Below are 15,100 nucleotides of genomic sequence, written 5' to 3' on the forward strand. Positions count from 1 at the left end.
AAATAATAATATATTATATTTTAACCTTAAACTAATAAATCCATAAATCCATTTTTATTCCAACTTGTTACTTTCTGTAAGAAATAAAGTAAAATAAACCCTTCCTTGTTTTATAAACAGATCTTTAAAGCCTCGTTGTTCATTCCTGGACAAAAGGAAATTCCATTAATAGGTATCACTTATATTAATCCTGATCAAATAAATCCACCTTGAATTCCTCTGTTAACTTTTCTTGATCTTTAATCCTGGGAAAGCTTTTTTTTTTTGTTTTTTGTTTAAAGAATCATTTTCTTTTCATCTATTCTTATAAAATTTTCTTGTGTCCACATATTCCAAAGTCATGTTCCAAGTCACTCATCTGATTTATTATTCATATGTCCCCTTTAATTATGAAGGAAACAACTGGTTTTATTTGTAAATCCATTGTGGCATCTTTTTCCCATATGACTCATATTCTGGTATTTTTAAATGCATTTTGAAATCCACATCATTTTTGTCCCTATCACTTTTGTAATCCAGCATTTTCTTTAAACTCCAAATCCATATTGAAGTCAGTCACATTCTCTGTTTGATCCAATAAAATATTTGGTTCTTCTGGATCTGCTGAATAAATTGTTCCCAAATAGTTTTAATTTAATCATTTTAAGAAGTTAATAGTTTTAAGAAGTTTCTTAATATATAGAAACTCAAGAATGAAGAAGCTTTGTAAAATAGTTAAGAGAGGAGATAGGCCAACCTAGTGACCAATTTGAAAGGCCAAATCACTACTTAGGTAAGATGATTCACCCGACTCAACAGCTCCAGGAACTCTCAAACCTGCTGAAGACAACCGTTTCACAATCTGTTCCCAGAGGAATTTCTGTTTGGAACAAACTTGTGGGTGTTCTTTGTCCTCTCTTTAATCCAGAAAAGAGGTATCAGGAAGTAATCCCTTTACTGGTTCTTATTTCTATTGTAGTTGCCTGCTATTGCTATCTACGGAAGTGTCTCTTGAGAAGACTCTGAGGCTGGGAAGGAGGAAGGAAAAAGAAGTCCATCTGGACTTGAAGGATGAGGTTGTGGATAGGCTGGCATGGAGAAAATCCATATCTATTCTTGCTATGAATCAACACTGACTTGATGGTACAAAGGGTACATAATCAGTTAACATAATCTATCACATTTCTCACTAGGTTTGTGTGTCTGACACAGAAAAAAATCTTTATGCCTTGTCTTTGGATTGTCTGTGTGCTTCAACAATCAATGAAAAGATAAATATAAGCAACAAATCCCTACAGAAGCTCTCGAGATGACAGTTCACATATTACTTATTTACTTTCGGCAATTGCAGCCTGTTCATATATTTCAAGAATAAAAAGCTAAAGCAAACCTAATGTTTTCCCATTAAACTGTTTGGGAACAATGTGGTATGTTGTCCCATAAGCTAAGCCAGTCCTTTTTGAAGTGGGAGAAAGGAAACACACAAAATTTGCTAAAAATGAGGATGTCAGTATAGCCAAGTTACACAGTATTTTTACTTGCGGCCAGCAGATGCTGCTGCAGACTTCAAAAAGGAAAAGTTCTCCCTCTGCACAAAGAATTGCCTGTGACACAGGGACCCAAATCTATTTTGACTTCCTGCAGCCATGTAAACATAGTGTAGGACTTCTAATAGCTGTGCCCATACAGTCCCAACTTTATTTATAATTTCTCCCAGAAAGGCAATAGGAATGTGAGCACAAAATAGCACTGGGTTGTGAATGCTGAAAAAAGACTCATAGCCCTGAAGCAGATCATTTTAGACATCACTCCAGCAGCTGTGGTTCAGCTTGGATAAATGCTTTCACATTAAAAAAAAAACAGTTCATACAAGTCATAGCTTATCTTTCTCCCTAACTAGATTAGTTTAATTTTATTCTACTTTATTGCACATGTCTGTAGGGTAGAGTTTGGGTCTCTTTATTTGCTCAATTTATGTGCCATTTTCTCTGGAGTTGCTCACAGTTCTGCACACACTATATATCTCATCTAATTATATTGCCGGAATGACAAGCTCGTAAGAAAGCTTGTGCAGAGATGCAAGGCCTATCCCAAAGATACTATTCGCTGGCCAAGATTTGAGACTTCCTTAACCAGGCCTTTTTAATCATTTCATTTACCCTGATAATTTTGGAGGGATTCCCGCCCCCCAAAGTTTAAATTACTATGTAAATCATCTGTTTTTTTCACACATAGTTTTAATAGGAGCCATGGTGGCACAGTGGTTAGAATGCAATATTGCATGCTAATTCACTGCTCACAGTCTAGAGTTCGATGCTGACTGGCTCAAGGTTAACTTAGCCTTCCATTCTTCTGACGTGGGTAAAATGAGGACCCAGATTGTTGGAGGCAATATGCTGACTCTGTAAACTGCTTAGAGAGGGCTCTGAAGCATTGTGAGGTAGCATATAAGTCTAAGTGCTATTGCTATTGCTAATACTAACAGAGTGGATGGGTGGAAGAAATCAAGCATGTGAGTGATTCTTAGGTGGGTAGAAGAGATGTTTTTTTAAAGAAGTATATTACAAGTGTGTATGTCTATGTGTACATTTGCACAGGCCTAAGTGTACATGCCTGGATGCATTTTTTTTATCACAGAAGGAAGGAAATAACTGGACTTTAATCAGCGCTCATGGCCATGACAAAAATAAAGTCTTGCCCCACAGAATTTCAAAATGATCTACTTTTACACCATTTTATAAAATTACAGTTTTGAAATGACCATTTAGTGCTACCACAAATGCATGTTTGGGCTCCAGAATTATATAGTCCGGGAACAATTTCATTACCACTGATAGCTCTGGTGTAACTAAAGCATCAGAATAACTTTGGAACTGATTAGGAGGTGATAAAATCATGATGACTAATCTCTATGCTACTGTAACCTGACATTTCATTATTTTAACATCCTATATGCCCAACAAATCCCAATTTTGCATTCCAACAGCTCAAGCTTATAACACTCCTTGTGAATGAGGTCTTAGTCAGTGGTGGGATTCAAATGATTTAACAACAGTCCTCTGCCCTAATGACCGGGTGGGTGGACGTGGCCATGGTGGCATGGCCAGAGGATCCCTGGGACAAAAATGGGCCCTGGGGGACGTGCTGCACCCCCTGTGCCATGTTTTGGGCCTCATGGACCTCCCTGCAGCCTCCTGGGAGCAAAAACAGGTGGCGGAGGATGTACTGCACCCCCACATCCTGCTTTGGACGTAGTAGGACTCCCTGCAGCCTCCTGGGAGCAAAAACAGGCTGCGGGGGCGCACTCCCCCGTGCCCCATTTTGGGCCTCCCTGCAGCCTCCTGGAAGCAAAAACAGGGTGCATGGGGATTCCTAGAAGGGGCGGGGTGGGGGGGTGGGGCCAGCTAGAGGTGGTATTTGCTGGTTCTCCGAATCAGTCAAATTTTTCACTACCGGTACCAGTCCGAACCAGCTGAATACTACCTCTGGTCTTAGTTCCATGGCTTTGTCTCAGAGTGACAAGCATACACACAGATACACAAACACAAAATCGCTAGCAATTTGAACCCAACAACAGAGAAGTAATACCACTGAAATTAATTGATTCATACATCAAATGTGGCATATAAGTAAATAACGAATCCTGCCTTTGAATTATGAAAAAGAAAAAAAAATTGATTCCAACAGAATTATTTTCTGTGTGTCTAAAAATGGCATTATGGGATCAAGTAATATTATTTCCAAAGTTTGTATAGAAAGAAAGAAAAAAATATGGTTGATTTCACTTATCAAATGAGCTAGGCTACCATATCTAGGCTATCATATCTATTTGTGCCTTGGCATTACAATGAAATAATTTAAAAATCCTTGGAGCATCTTGAATAATGAAGTTCAGCTGATATATTACAGTCTCAAAACAGCACATTTCCATGTGCTGGAAACTTTGAATCTTGGCAAGCAAATTATAACAGTGCAATTTCAGTATTATTATTTCCGATGACGGTTATGATGGAGATTTATTCTGCCTCTAGGGACTCAAGACAATTAACAACATTACAGATCCTGATTCTTATTTATAATAGCGTCTTTCTTGAGCCTGTTAAAATGACTTCAAAGTTCAACTTGATTGCACAGTATGCGTTCCTTCCTCTGGGCAAAATTCCATGGAAGAAACTTTATGAAGATCAACAGTAAACATTCAATTAATTTACCTTTTGCCAATGGCAAGTGATTACAAAAGCTATAATCCAAAATTAGCCTAGGTTCAATTCAGACAATTTCAATGCAAAGACACTGCACGCATACTTCTCCTTCCATCCCAGGAAATAAACCCCCACTCTTCCAGGCAGTTCTCGACTTATTACCATAATGGATGCTGCTTGTTGCCATTATGTTGACTGACTCAATGTTGCAACCTCTTTGGCAGCAGTTGTTAAGAGAACACCACAGTCATTAAGAGAACCAAGGATTTAACTGGGCATGGGTTTGCCAAAAGATGGAAGTAAAGGTTGCTTTTCAGCAAAAGCATTGTAAAATGCATTGTGGGACTGTGGGACTCTGCTTTGAAACTTCAAAAGGTTGCTAAGCAACCAGTTGCAAGTCAAGGACTACCTGTATAGTATTTACTCGGCTATTCCCAATAGACTAGACCACATCAACATCCGGATGCGCATGTATTACTTACTAAGTAAAGCTCCTCCATAGAGACGGATAGGCATTTTGCTGTTGACTACCTCTTCCTTGAAGACAGCATCATAGATTTGATCTGGAAAGGTGAGAGCCTGGAAGAGAAAAACAAATTTCAGTAAAAAAAAAAACCACCCTCTGTAACTGAAAGATTTAGTGTCCAAAGAAAAGGATAATAGTGTGGTGGCCTAGAAGTGGAGCTCTCGCCTCACAATAAGGGGGCTGTGAGTTCGATCCTAGGTAGAGGTAGATATTTCTCTCTCTGAGCAGAATGAGAATATATCTACCAAACAAAACTTCACATTGGTGACAGGAAGGGCATCTGGCCATTAAAAACTCTGCTAGCTCCATTCAGTAGCCCAGACTCCACCCTGCAAAGGATTATCAGCTTATTAAAAGATGATGATGTAACTTTGAACAATCACTAAATAAGTGGTGGTAAATCAAGGACTACCTGTATCTAAAAAGTGCTCTTGGACTACTGCTTTTAGAAGAAATTAAAGCACATACTACACCAGCCACTTCCTAGACTGATCCCTTTCTCATTTCCATTTTCATCGTATACATTTGTTTCAATTCTCCGAATCCCTCTTAAAAGTGGTGCCTAGGACTAGAATGCTAAAGTATGATTTGACCAAAGCAGAATAGAGTGGCGTGATTGCTTCCTCTGATTTGAAAATTATACGTATACCATATTAAGGATATTGATGCAGCCTTAAATTCTATTTGCCTTCTTTGCAGTCTCACCTCACCACTGGATCATATTCAGTATGGATCAATGAACACTAAAAAAAATTTCACAAAAGATTTATTACCAACGCTTGGTGTCCCGCTTCCTTTACACATGCATTTGAAGTTTGATTCCTGACTGAAGAACTTGCCTGCAGTAAGTTTCATTCTGGTTATTACAGACCATTTTTCTATCCTACCAATATTGTCTTAAATTTATCTTGCTCTTTTTTTCTTCTTCTAGGGGAGGGGTTCCCGACCTCTGGACTGCGGCTCACTACCAGGCAACAGCCCATTCGGAACCAGGCTGCACAAGTGGTGGCTAAGTGTACGCATATGTGCACAGCTTCACTTGCAAGAGTGGTGAGCAATTGTGCCTGCCACTCGCATATAACTATTCCCTCTCTCCCCACCCCACCCCTGGCCAGGTCACCAAGCCAGAAAAGTTGGGAACCATTGTTCTAGGGCAGGGGTGTCCAACCTTGGTAACGTTAAGCCTGGAGGAGTTCAACTCCCAGAATTCCCCAGCCAGCAAAGCTGGCTGGGGAATTCTGGGAGTTGAACTCCTCCAGGTTTAACGTTACCAAGGTTGGACACCCCTGTTCTAGGGTATTAAGTATTCAACTCAAGCTTATGACACCTATAAATCTGATACAACTTGAACTTAATCTTTTTATTAGTTCACATTAGTAATGAAAACTAATGAGTCAAGGACCACTTGCTATCTCTCCAACATGACGAGGAAACATTGATGAGCAATGCTCAAGGGACTGAATCTGAGGACATATTTTTTTAATAGATTTCCTTGAAGTTTTATAAATTGCTGAGAATAGAATGCTAAACATGTCTAGGGACAAATGTTTAAGTAATTTGATCAGATAGCCTTCATATGAAAATGTTTCCTCTACTTACCATGATGGCAACGCCAGAGAATATGATGGCTGAGACAAACTGCCAAACCCTGCAAGTTCAAATGAAAAAAAAAAAAAAAGATAACTATCACATCCTTTAAATATGGCATCTCCTCCAGTCAGCAATACATGAAAAATAGTTACTTCTACTTCTGCAAAAAGGGTCATCTGAGCAATTCCTGTTGACAAGAGAACCCAAAATAAAACAGGGTATAGAAGAGAACAAGATATGGCTTTTTATAAGCAATTTCAAAACACCAGGAATCACCAGGCAGTCCAGAAAGAGCATGAAAATGCTAATTGACTATCGTTAATATCATCTAAACATTGCTAATGAGGTTTCTTTGGAAAATAGGATGTTCCAGCTAGCAAGGAAAGTTTTAAAAAAATATTTACAGTGCCATGTTTAAGTTAATGAACTGTCTTCCGCTGGTTACACCATTTCAAGAAGAGTTGACTATAAGGATTTTATCATAAAAATTAACACCTCCTCTAAGGAATTTGTCTCTTAGTTGACTAGCAGAACCCTGCTATGTTTAAATAAACCCCAACAGTCCTCCAGGTCTATTGAACTGTACGTTCTATCGTTCTATGAACAATAATAAACAATGCGATAGAGATTTTAATACAACAGTCAATCCTTCATGACCACCCTGTTTAACAACTGTTCAAAGATGCATGCAAACATTTAGGTACTTCTGCTTAAATTATATTTGTTAAATGAAGAGAAGCTGATCTCCATGGTACAAAGTTAAATTTGACATCTTTTTGGTTATTTGAATGCATATTTACTATTTCTGTGCAGCTGTTTATAGATTTGGAACAGTGACTATAGCAGGTTTAGACTTTGAAAAACTTTTCAGCCACTACTTAATAACACCTTCTTTGGCAGAAATAACAGCTTCTAAATGTTTCCTCTTCAGTCAGTTATAACTGTTACCATCCTTGCTTTTGGATATTTTCCCACTCTTCCTTGAAGAATTCTTCTCACTCAATCTTTCTATATTTGTGGAGATTACAAAGGTTATTTTTAGCATATAATTTTTATTGTGGCACACACCTTTTCCAACAATGGACTGTTGCTCTGGGTAAACATCACCCTCCTAAGCCTTGTAAGTTGATGCCACATAAATATGTCTTTCATACTCAGTACTTAAAACAAACACAAATTTGAAAATAACTTTTGCCTCCTTCCAAAATTTCTTGCACCACATGGGATGAGGTGCTGCCTCATTGAGGTTGCTCTATTTCTGATTGCTCCTGAGCTCCAGGCCAAATTCTAGTGAAGAATGGTTGCAGGAACTGGGTATGTCTAGTCTAATGAAAAGGACTAGGGAAGACATGATAGTAATGTTCCAATATCTCAGGGGCTGCCACAAAGAAGAGGGAGTCAAGCTATTCTCCAAAGCACCTGAGGGTAGGACAAGAAGCAATAGGTGGAAACTAATCAAGGAGAGAAGCAACTTAGGACTAAGGAGAAATTTCCTGACAGTTAGAATAATTAATCAGTGGAACAACTTGCCTCCAGAAGTTGTGAATGATCCAACACTGGAAGTTTTTTAACAGATGTTGCATAACAATTTGTCTGAAGTGGTAGGGTTTCCTGCCTAAGCAGGGGTTGGACTAGAAGACCTCCAAGATCCTTTCCAACTGTTATTCTATTCTATCTTCAGCAGTGTTGCTTGTGAGCTCTTGGCTGAGGTCCCAAGCCAAGCTCCAGGCAGGAATCCCACCAGGATTTGCTGTTTACCACATAGCTTGTGGTCCTTGGCTTTCGGGAAGAAGCATGAGCTGTGATGAGCCTTGGGGAAGTGGGGGTGGAAAGTATTTATGCCTGGCTGCAGCTGTTTTTTTCAAGAGCAGACAGCACTTCGGGAAATTTTTTGGATCATCATCTTGCTGAAGTATCAGCTTCCGTTTCTTCACTGAGAATAGGACATTAGTTTTTAGGATGTATTGATTGCTAATTGAATCCATTCTTCTTTTTTTCGACCTATATAAGAAACTCCTGCAATGCTGATTGTTCCACACTTCCAAAGCACAATAGATCCAATACACTGTTTAATGGTTGGCAAGAACTTGTTTTTTCTTCAGATATTTCAGCCTTGTGACCAAACAGTTCAAAGGGCAACTACTGTATATACTCGAGTATAAGCCTAGTTTTTCAGCCCATTTTTTGTGCTGAAAAAATCCCCTCGGCTTATACTCGAGTCAGATTCCCTCTGAAAAAAAATGGTGTGGAGTCGCGGCCTCCGGCGGCAGCGACTCCCAACAGCCCAGCCAGGAAGGGAAAGGCAAAAAGCGCTTTGCCTTTCCCTTCCCGAGGCGGTGGGACTGGGGCCGCTCCGGCAGCGACTCCCAACAGCCCCAGCCGGGAAGGGAAAGGCAAAAAGCGTTTTGCCTTTCCCTTCCCGAGGCGGCGGACTGGGGCGCTCCGGCGGCAGCGACTCCCAACAGCCCCAGCCGGGAAGGGAAGGCAAAAGCGCTTTGCCTTTCCCTTCCCGAGGCGGCGGGACTGGGGCGCGCCTGCGGTAGTGACTCCTGACTCAGGGGGCCTCCGAGGGAGGGGAAGAGAGTGACTCCTGCCTCCCGCTGTCATCATCATCTTCTTCTTTTGGGTTAGTGAATCAATTAAACCTTTCATGATAGTGAGATCGTTTCCCAAATTAATTATTTTTATTTTTGAAATTTACCAGTAGCTGCTGCATTTCCCACCCTTGGCTTATACTCGAGTCAATAAGTTTTCCCAGTTTTTGTGTAAAATTAGGTGCCTCGGCTTATATTCGGTCGACTTATACTCAGTATATACGGTATATAACTACACATCTATACAAGAATCAGCTAAACTTTCCAGCCTATTGTTTATAGTGATCTGTGACTTCTGCTTTGCAGTTCTGATCAGTTTTCACACAGTTCTTTTTCTTTGTCTTTCATATTTTCCTTTGGCAGCAAAAATTCATTTACAATATTTTTCATTTCTTAGCAATATCTCTCACAATGGAAATTGCCAGCTGGAAGCATTTATAGTGGGGTTTTAACCTTCCTGCTTTTTTCCCCTTACTTTTACTATTTTTCAAATCTCAGAGGAGTCCATGATTGTTGGAAGTAAAAAAAGACAACAATCACAGCCTAAGAGGTTAGATGAGTCAAAATATTGTTAAATTGTCTTCACTTGGCTAATTGTAGTGTATCATCTTTTGAAGCCTATTCAAAAATTTACAATAATAATATAAAAAAATATGTGCATGTTTGTGTATGGCCAATCTTCTGCTTCTGCCATATTCACTGCTTCTTATTCTGAATCCATAGGTGACAGCACATAAAGACACTTGGATCTATAGAAAGATAGGTTTAACTTTGTGCCATGGAAGAGGTTGTATCAATTTCTCTTTACTTAGGGATTCAGTAAAACATACAACAAGCTGTGCTTTTATTTTTACACAACACTGTAAACACTTGCTTGAAAGCACTCCAAAACATTCTCAAGTTTCTTATTTGCAAGTTCTTCCTGATGAACTTAGGGAGAGGAGAAATAAACCCTGTTCTCTGTCTGATGCATCATCCTAATTATCTAAGTAGTAGAGTGGCTACAGGTATAATGGTCCCTACATTGTGGAATGAGTCACATTTTTCCTTATTTTGGAAGACTTCACTGAATTGCCTCCCATCAATAAAATTATGGTAAATATGGTTAAAAAAAACTATGGGATATTTTTATCTTTATTATCACCAACTTATATATATCATCTGAACTTTTCAATTGGTAGAGTGGATAAAGATATTGGAATTAGAAGTCAAGAGATCATGAATTTTAGTCCTGCCTTTGGCATAAAAGCCAATAGAAACAGAACTTAGACTTGTATACCACTTCACCGTGCTTTACAAACCTCTCTAAGCGGTTTACAGAGTCAGCCTATGGCCCCTAACAATCTGAGTCCTCATTTTACCGACCTCAGAAGGATGGAAGGCTGAGTCAACCTTGATTCTGGTGAGATTTGAACTGCCAAATTGCAGTCAGCCAGCAGTCAGTGGAAGTAGCCAGCAGTACTGCATTCTAATCACTGTGCCACCATAAAAGCCAACTCAGTGACTTTCGACCAGTTATCCCCTCTTAACTGCAGGAGAAAGACAATGGGAACCTACTTCTGAAATATTACCCAAAAAACCACTGGAACTTGGTCATTTAGCAGATAGATATCAAGACTATAGCACACAAAAGGCACATAGCCATACCAATGCACAACCTTGCCAAACTGGGGACTGATGCACACTTTCTGCAGATATATCTTAGTATTAATAAGTTATCATACATATTTTTCCTAATTATTCTGTCCGTCCAATGTTGAAAATGAGTTATGTAAGAACACTTTGAATATCTGCCAAACTGCAGGCTAGTTATTCAAACAGGAGAGCACCCCCTCCCCAAATGTGAAAGAAAAGAAAACAGTTTGAAAACAGTCTGAATGCAGTCAATGATGTGAAGGAAAACAATCCAGAAAAAAAAATCAATGTAAACTTATGGGAAAAGCAATTGGGCAGTGGCTCAGAAGGCTACTGACTGCTCCATTCTAAGCCCTCTTCCTTCTTGGTCATATGCACAGGGAGGAGTGCATTTAGCCTGCCCTGTACTTCCTAGTGCATACATACATGAGTAGGCATAACACAAGGACACACAAACACAAAACAAAGATACCACCTTGTTCTGCATGTTTTCATTGTCTTATTAAAGAATCATTTGGCCACTGCTGATTAGCCACTTCTATGAATGTGTGCAAGATTTTCAAACAATTGATATGCTTTGAGTGCTGATTGCTCCATAGATTAATTTCCATTCAGCTTTCAAGAAGACATATGAAGGAAGGGACAAGAAACAATACTACAATCCATTGACATCAGGGGTGGGATGCTACTGGTTCTGCCCAGCTCTATAGAATTGGTAGCTCTGAAGAGCAGCAGACACAGAACCGGTTCTGTGTTTGCTGCTGTTTGGCCCTCCCACCCGCCTGGGCTCTCACCTGTCCTTTATTTCCTTTTTTTTCAACCTCAGCTGCTTTGCGCGGCACAGCTGAGGTTGAAAAAGCAGTAAAAAAAGTGATTTTCCAAACACTGCGCACCCGCGTGCAGCGCTTATCAGCTGTCCAGGTGGCACAGCTTAAGGTGTTTTACACGCATGCATAGCGCGCATCTGGAGCGCCTGCGCATGAAGCGTGCATGCGTGCACAAAACATAATCATCGAACCGGTAGTAACATCGGTTGAATCCCACCCCTGACTGACATTAATATATCTGAAAGACATGCTCAGAAGACTTGTTGAGTATCTCCCTCTTTATGGGGAACAAACTGTTTATTCTTTTTATGGTTCCCAGTGTCATATTCTTTGACAGTGCTGATAATTGGCTATCAACATCAGTAGCTTTCACCTACACGGTGATCTCCAGCTATCTCAAAATATCAACTATTTGAATTCAGAGAGATACTACCTTATAGCATTTGGAAGAATATTAGATACAGACCCATCATCCTCTTCTTATGTTCTGAACTAGGGCACCAAAGTTTCAAGAAAAATATTTATCCAGAAACAACATGGCAGATTTTTCTATCCCAAACTCTACAAGCTGAACAAAAAAAATCATTTGTTTATGATTAAAAATCCTCCCCCCTTTTATTTTTTCATGAGAATTCACAGCAGGGAAATTTCTGGGAATTCTTTAATTTTAACATCTACATAATTCTATGAGATAGATTGGACTGAGAGAAAATGAGTGACACCCTCCCCACACGTCACCAGGTGAATACAGACATAAGCCTGAAATACCCTAGTCTAAGTTCAATGTCTTAACCACTGTACTCTTGAATTCTGTTCCTTTTTAGAGCCATTCAAACTCAAGGTTATCTTCTAGCTTTAAAATATCCCATGACAGCACTTTAAATCCAATTTCAAGAGCCGCTTAGCTCTTGGTGGATTTCTCTCATCCTTGACAGTAAATTGAAGGGAGAACTCTGATTAACATACAGTAGCCAATCACAAGAATATCCCACGGCCACATTGGGCAACTGTAATTAAGATTTCTAAAGCTTTCGCCTCACCCTGCCTCTGCATACATACGCCCAGATAGTATTATTTTATTTGAAAGCTATGGAACCAGGACATGCCTCTAGAGCAGGGGTGGGCAAACTTTTTGGCTCGGGGCCAGACTTTAAAATTTGAGCGGCGGGTCAGCACAAATTTTGCGCCCCACCCCCCCCCCCCCCCCCTTCCCCCCCGGGGCCCCGAGCGGGTTGAAACCGCGGCGGCTCAGTGGAACAAAAGGAAGACACGCCTGCAACGGCAGCAGCGGCACGGGCTCAGGCCACGCCCTGGGCTTCCTCCCAACACCACAGGCCGGCGCCCGGGCGACCCTTGCCGGCCGGCCCCAGCCCGCCCGCCGCCCTCCGCCGCCGGGCCAGCCCGAAAGAAAGTGCGGGCGGGGCGGCGCGGGGCCAGGGAGGGGCGGGCAGGCAGCGCCGTGGGGCCCCCCACCACCCCCTGGGCCCCCCTCGGGACGGGCCCCGGGGCAGGCTTTCCGCGTTTCCTCCCCCACGGGCCACGCGGCCCAAAGCAAGGTCTTCAAACCTAAGTTTAAGACGTGTGGACTTCAACTCCCAGAATTCCTGAGCTAACATGACTGGAGGAGGAATTTTGGGAGTTGAAGTCCACAAGTCTTAAAGCCGTCAAGTTTGAAGACCCCTACTCTAGAGGCATGGTTGCACTTGCCACTAATTTCACCACATATGCTTTTTTTTTTTTTTTTGGCTGCAGGATGATCGTGTACACATTTGCAGGAAAAGCAAGCATGCTTGGAGCCAAAATGAGCAAATTACTTAGCATCCCTGTTATGTATTTCTGGCTCATAGGTTCTGAATGGAACTTACCTGAGCCCCAAAGGTTCCCTCATTGCAAACTTGATTTCATTGCCCAAGACTTGACTGATCTGGAATTTAAAGGAACAGAAACTGATTCAGAGACACCCTGTAAAAAGAAACATTTGAGGGGAAAATGCATGCAAATTATATTTCTGGTCCACAAAAAAGAAAAAAAAAGAACAATTAATGATATTTGCTGAGAGTGAAACTGTGACTACTAAAATAGCTCACTGATGCTCTAAACGACCTTAAACCACCTTATACCAGTTTTATTTTATTGCCAACTGCACACTGTTTATGCATTTGTAATAACTTACAGGTGGAAGATTTGATCTATTACTCATTACATTGCAAATTTTCTCAGGAGCACAAAGCTAGATTCCTTGTGCCCTTGTTAATCCAACTGAATCAGTCTAGTTTAGAAGAAAATAAAGTCTACTTTTTGTTGTTTGACGAAAACATACATGCAATGAAACAAATTGAAGATAAGAAGACACATCCTGACAAACAGTGCCATTAATATTAGAGGGGGTGCATTGAATTGACATGGATTGCTGTGATTTTATTTGAATTTTGCTAAAACCTGTGGTGAAAATAAATGTACAAATAAACTGTATACCAGCTGCTACTCTCATACTGTGTGGTCTACAACATTCAAAACTATTCATATTGTCAACTAATTATGAATCCAACACACCAAAGACTGCCAGTTTGGAGAAGGATTGATCTAAACAGATGGCAAATAAGTTGCCTACGCCCGAATCAACAGTCACCTTTTGTATGGAATTAGCAGCATCAGCCTTCCCCTGATGCCAGAAAACACAGGAAGTTGAACTGATGGTTTGGATACTGGGTAAGTAGTGGTGTATTGCGATACTTCTCAGCATTTAAAACTGCCTGTTTATGGGAAAGAACATCAAGAGTCGTGTTGGTGCAGTGGTTAGAATGCAATACTGCAGGCTAATTCTGCTGACTATCGATTGCCAGTAGTTCGGCAGTTCAACCCTCTATAAACCGCTTAGAGAGGGCTGTAAAGCACTGTGAAGCGGTATATGAGTGCTCTTGCTATTACTATTTTATACAGGAAATTACTATATCAAGAAGTTCAGCAAGCGCCAGTGTAGTATTATCCCACCTCTCCCATGTCCCTGATAGCAATTCTCCAGGGATTCAAACATCTTGAGTGGCTTGCTAAAGATGTCTGAAACAGACTCCGGGTTTTTTTGCACAAAGAAAATATGATCTATCACTTGCTTATAATCCCTTTGCAAGCATCTTGGGCAAACAGCATGGTCTAGTTGTGCAAGTTCAAACAAGAAAGTGGGAGAATGGGAAATGAGAACAGAGAAACTCTATCTCAAAGCTGACTGCCTGAAAAAACAAACAGTCCCAGGTGACTAAAGAAAACTGGTGAAGCTGTAAAAGCTTTCAGATCATCCTTTCTTCAAAAGAAAAAGGATGGTTAATATTGGTGGGTTTTTTTAAAGAGACAATTACACAGGCTTTAATTTTTTTTAAAAAAAAACCTAAATATAAAAGGCAAAGAAAGATCTGTGACAAAAATTGTGGAATCCATAGAATGTGACTGCAAATTAGCAATGCTCATTATAGGTTACATCTAATGCAGCATTCCCAACATGGTTTAGTACTTACTAGGATGATTGTTCTCACTCCAGGGGAGAGAACTAGAAAATGTTTAATACTTTCCCAATGGGTTGCACTCAATATTTACAGCAGGCAAAAGAATGGATTTTATAGTTTTAAGATAAAAAACAGTGAGTTTAAAAGGAATTTTTTTTCACCCTGTTGCAGGGATTTATTTTTAATTTGTATTTAATTATTATCAAATTTATTTGCTACCCATCTCATGGCAGACAGAAGGAAATATCCT

At 40.3% G+C, this 15,100-nt stretch overlaps 1 protein-coding gene across 3 annotated transcripts in view; it reads right to left on the bottom strand.

Annotated features, from left to right (window-relative positions):
- Nucleotides 1-15,100, bottom strand: part of TP53I11 (tumor protein p53 inducible protein 11) — an 87,089-nt gene that overhangs the window by 12,853 nt on the left and 59,136 nt on the right. For all 3 annotated transcript variants that reach the window (XM_026664658.2, XM_087951278.1, XM_087951279.1), the window contains 3 exons: nucleotides 13,219-13,277; nucleotides 6,307-6,355; nucleotides 4,664-4,760 (listed from right to left, as the gene is read on the bottom strand). In XM_026664658.2, the coding sequence (XP_026520443.1) occupies nucleotides 4,664-4,760; nucleotides 6,307-6,355; nucleotides 13,219-13,277 (205 nt within the window). The remainder of the gene's footprint in view (nucleotides 1-4,663; nucleotides 4,761-6,306; nucleotides 6,356-13,218; nucleotides 13,278-15,100) is intronic.

The sequence above is a fragment of the Notechis scutatus genome, chromosome 1 (genome assembly GCF_049901735.1).
Source record: "Notechis scutatus isolate UNSWTSFEM ecotype Mainland chromosome 1, rNotScu1.2, whole genome shotgun sequence".
In the NCBI taxonomy this organism is placed as follows: Eukaryota; Metazoa; Chordata; class Lepidosauria; order Squamata; family Elapidae; genus Notechis; species Notechis scutatus.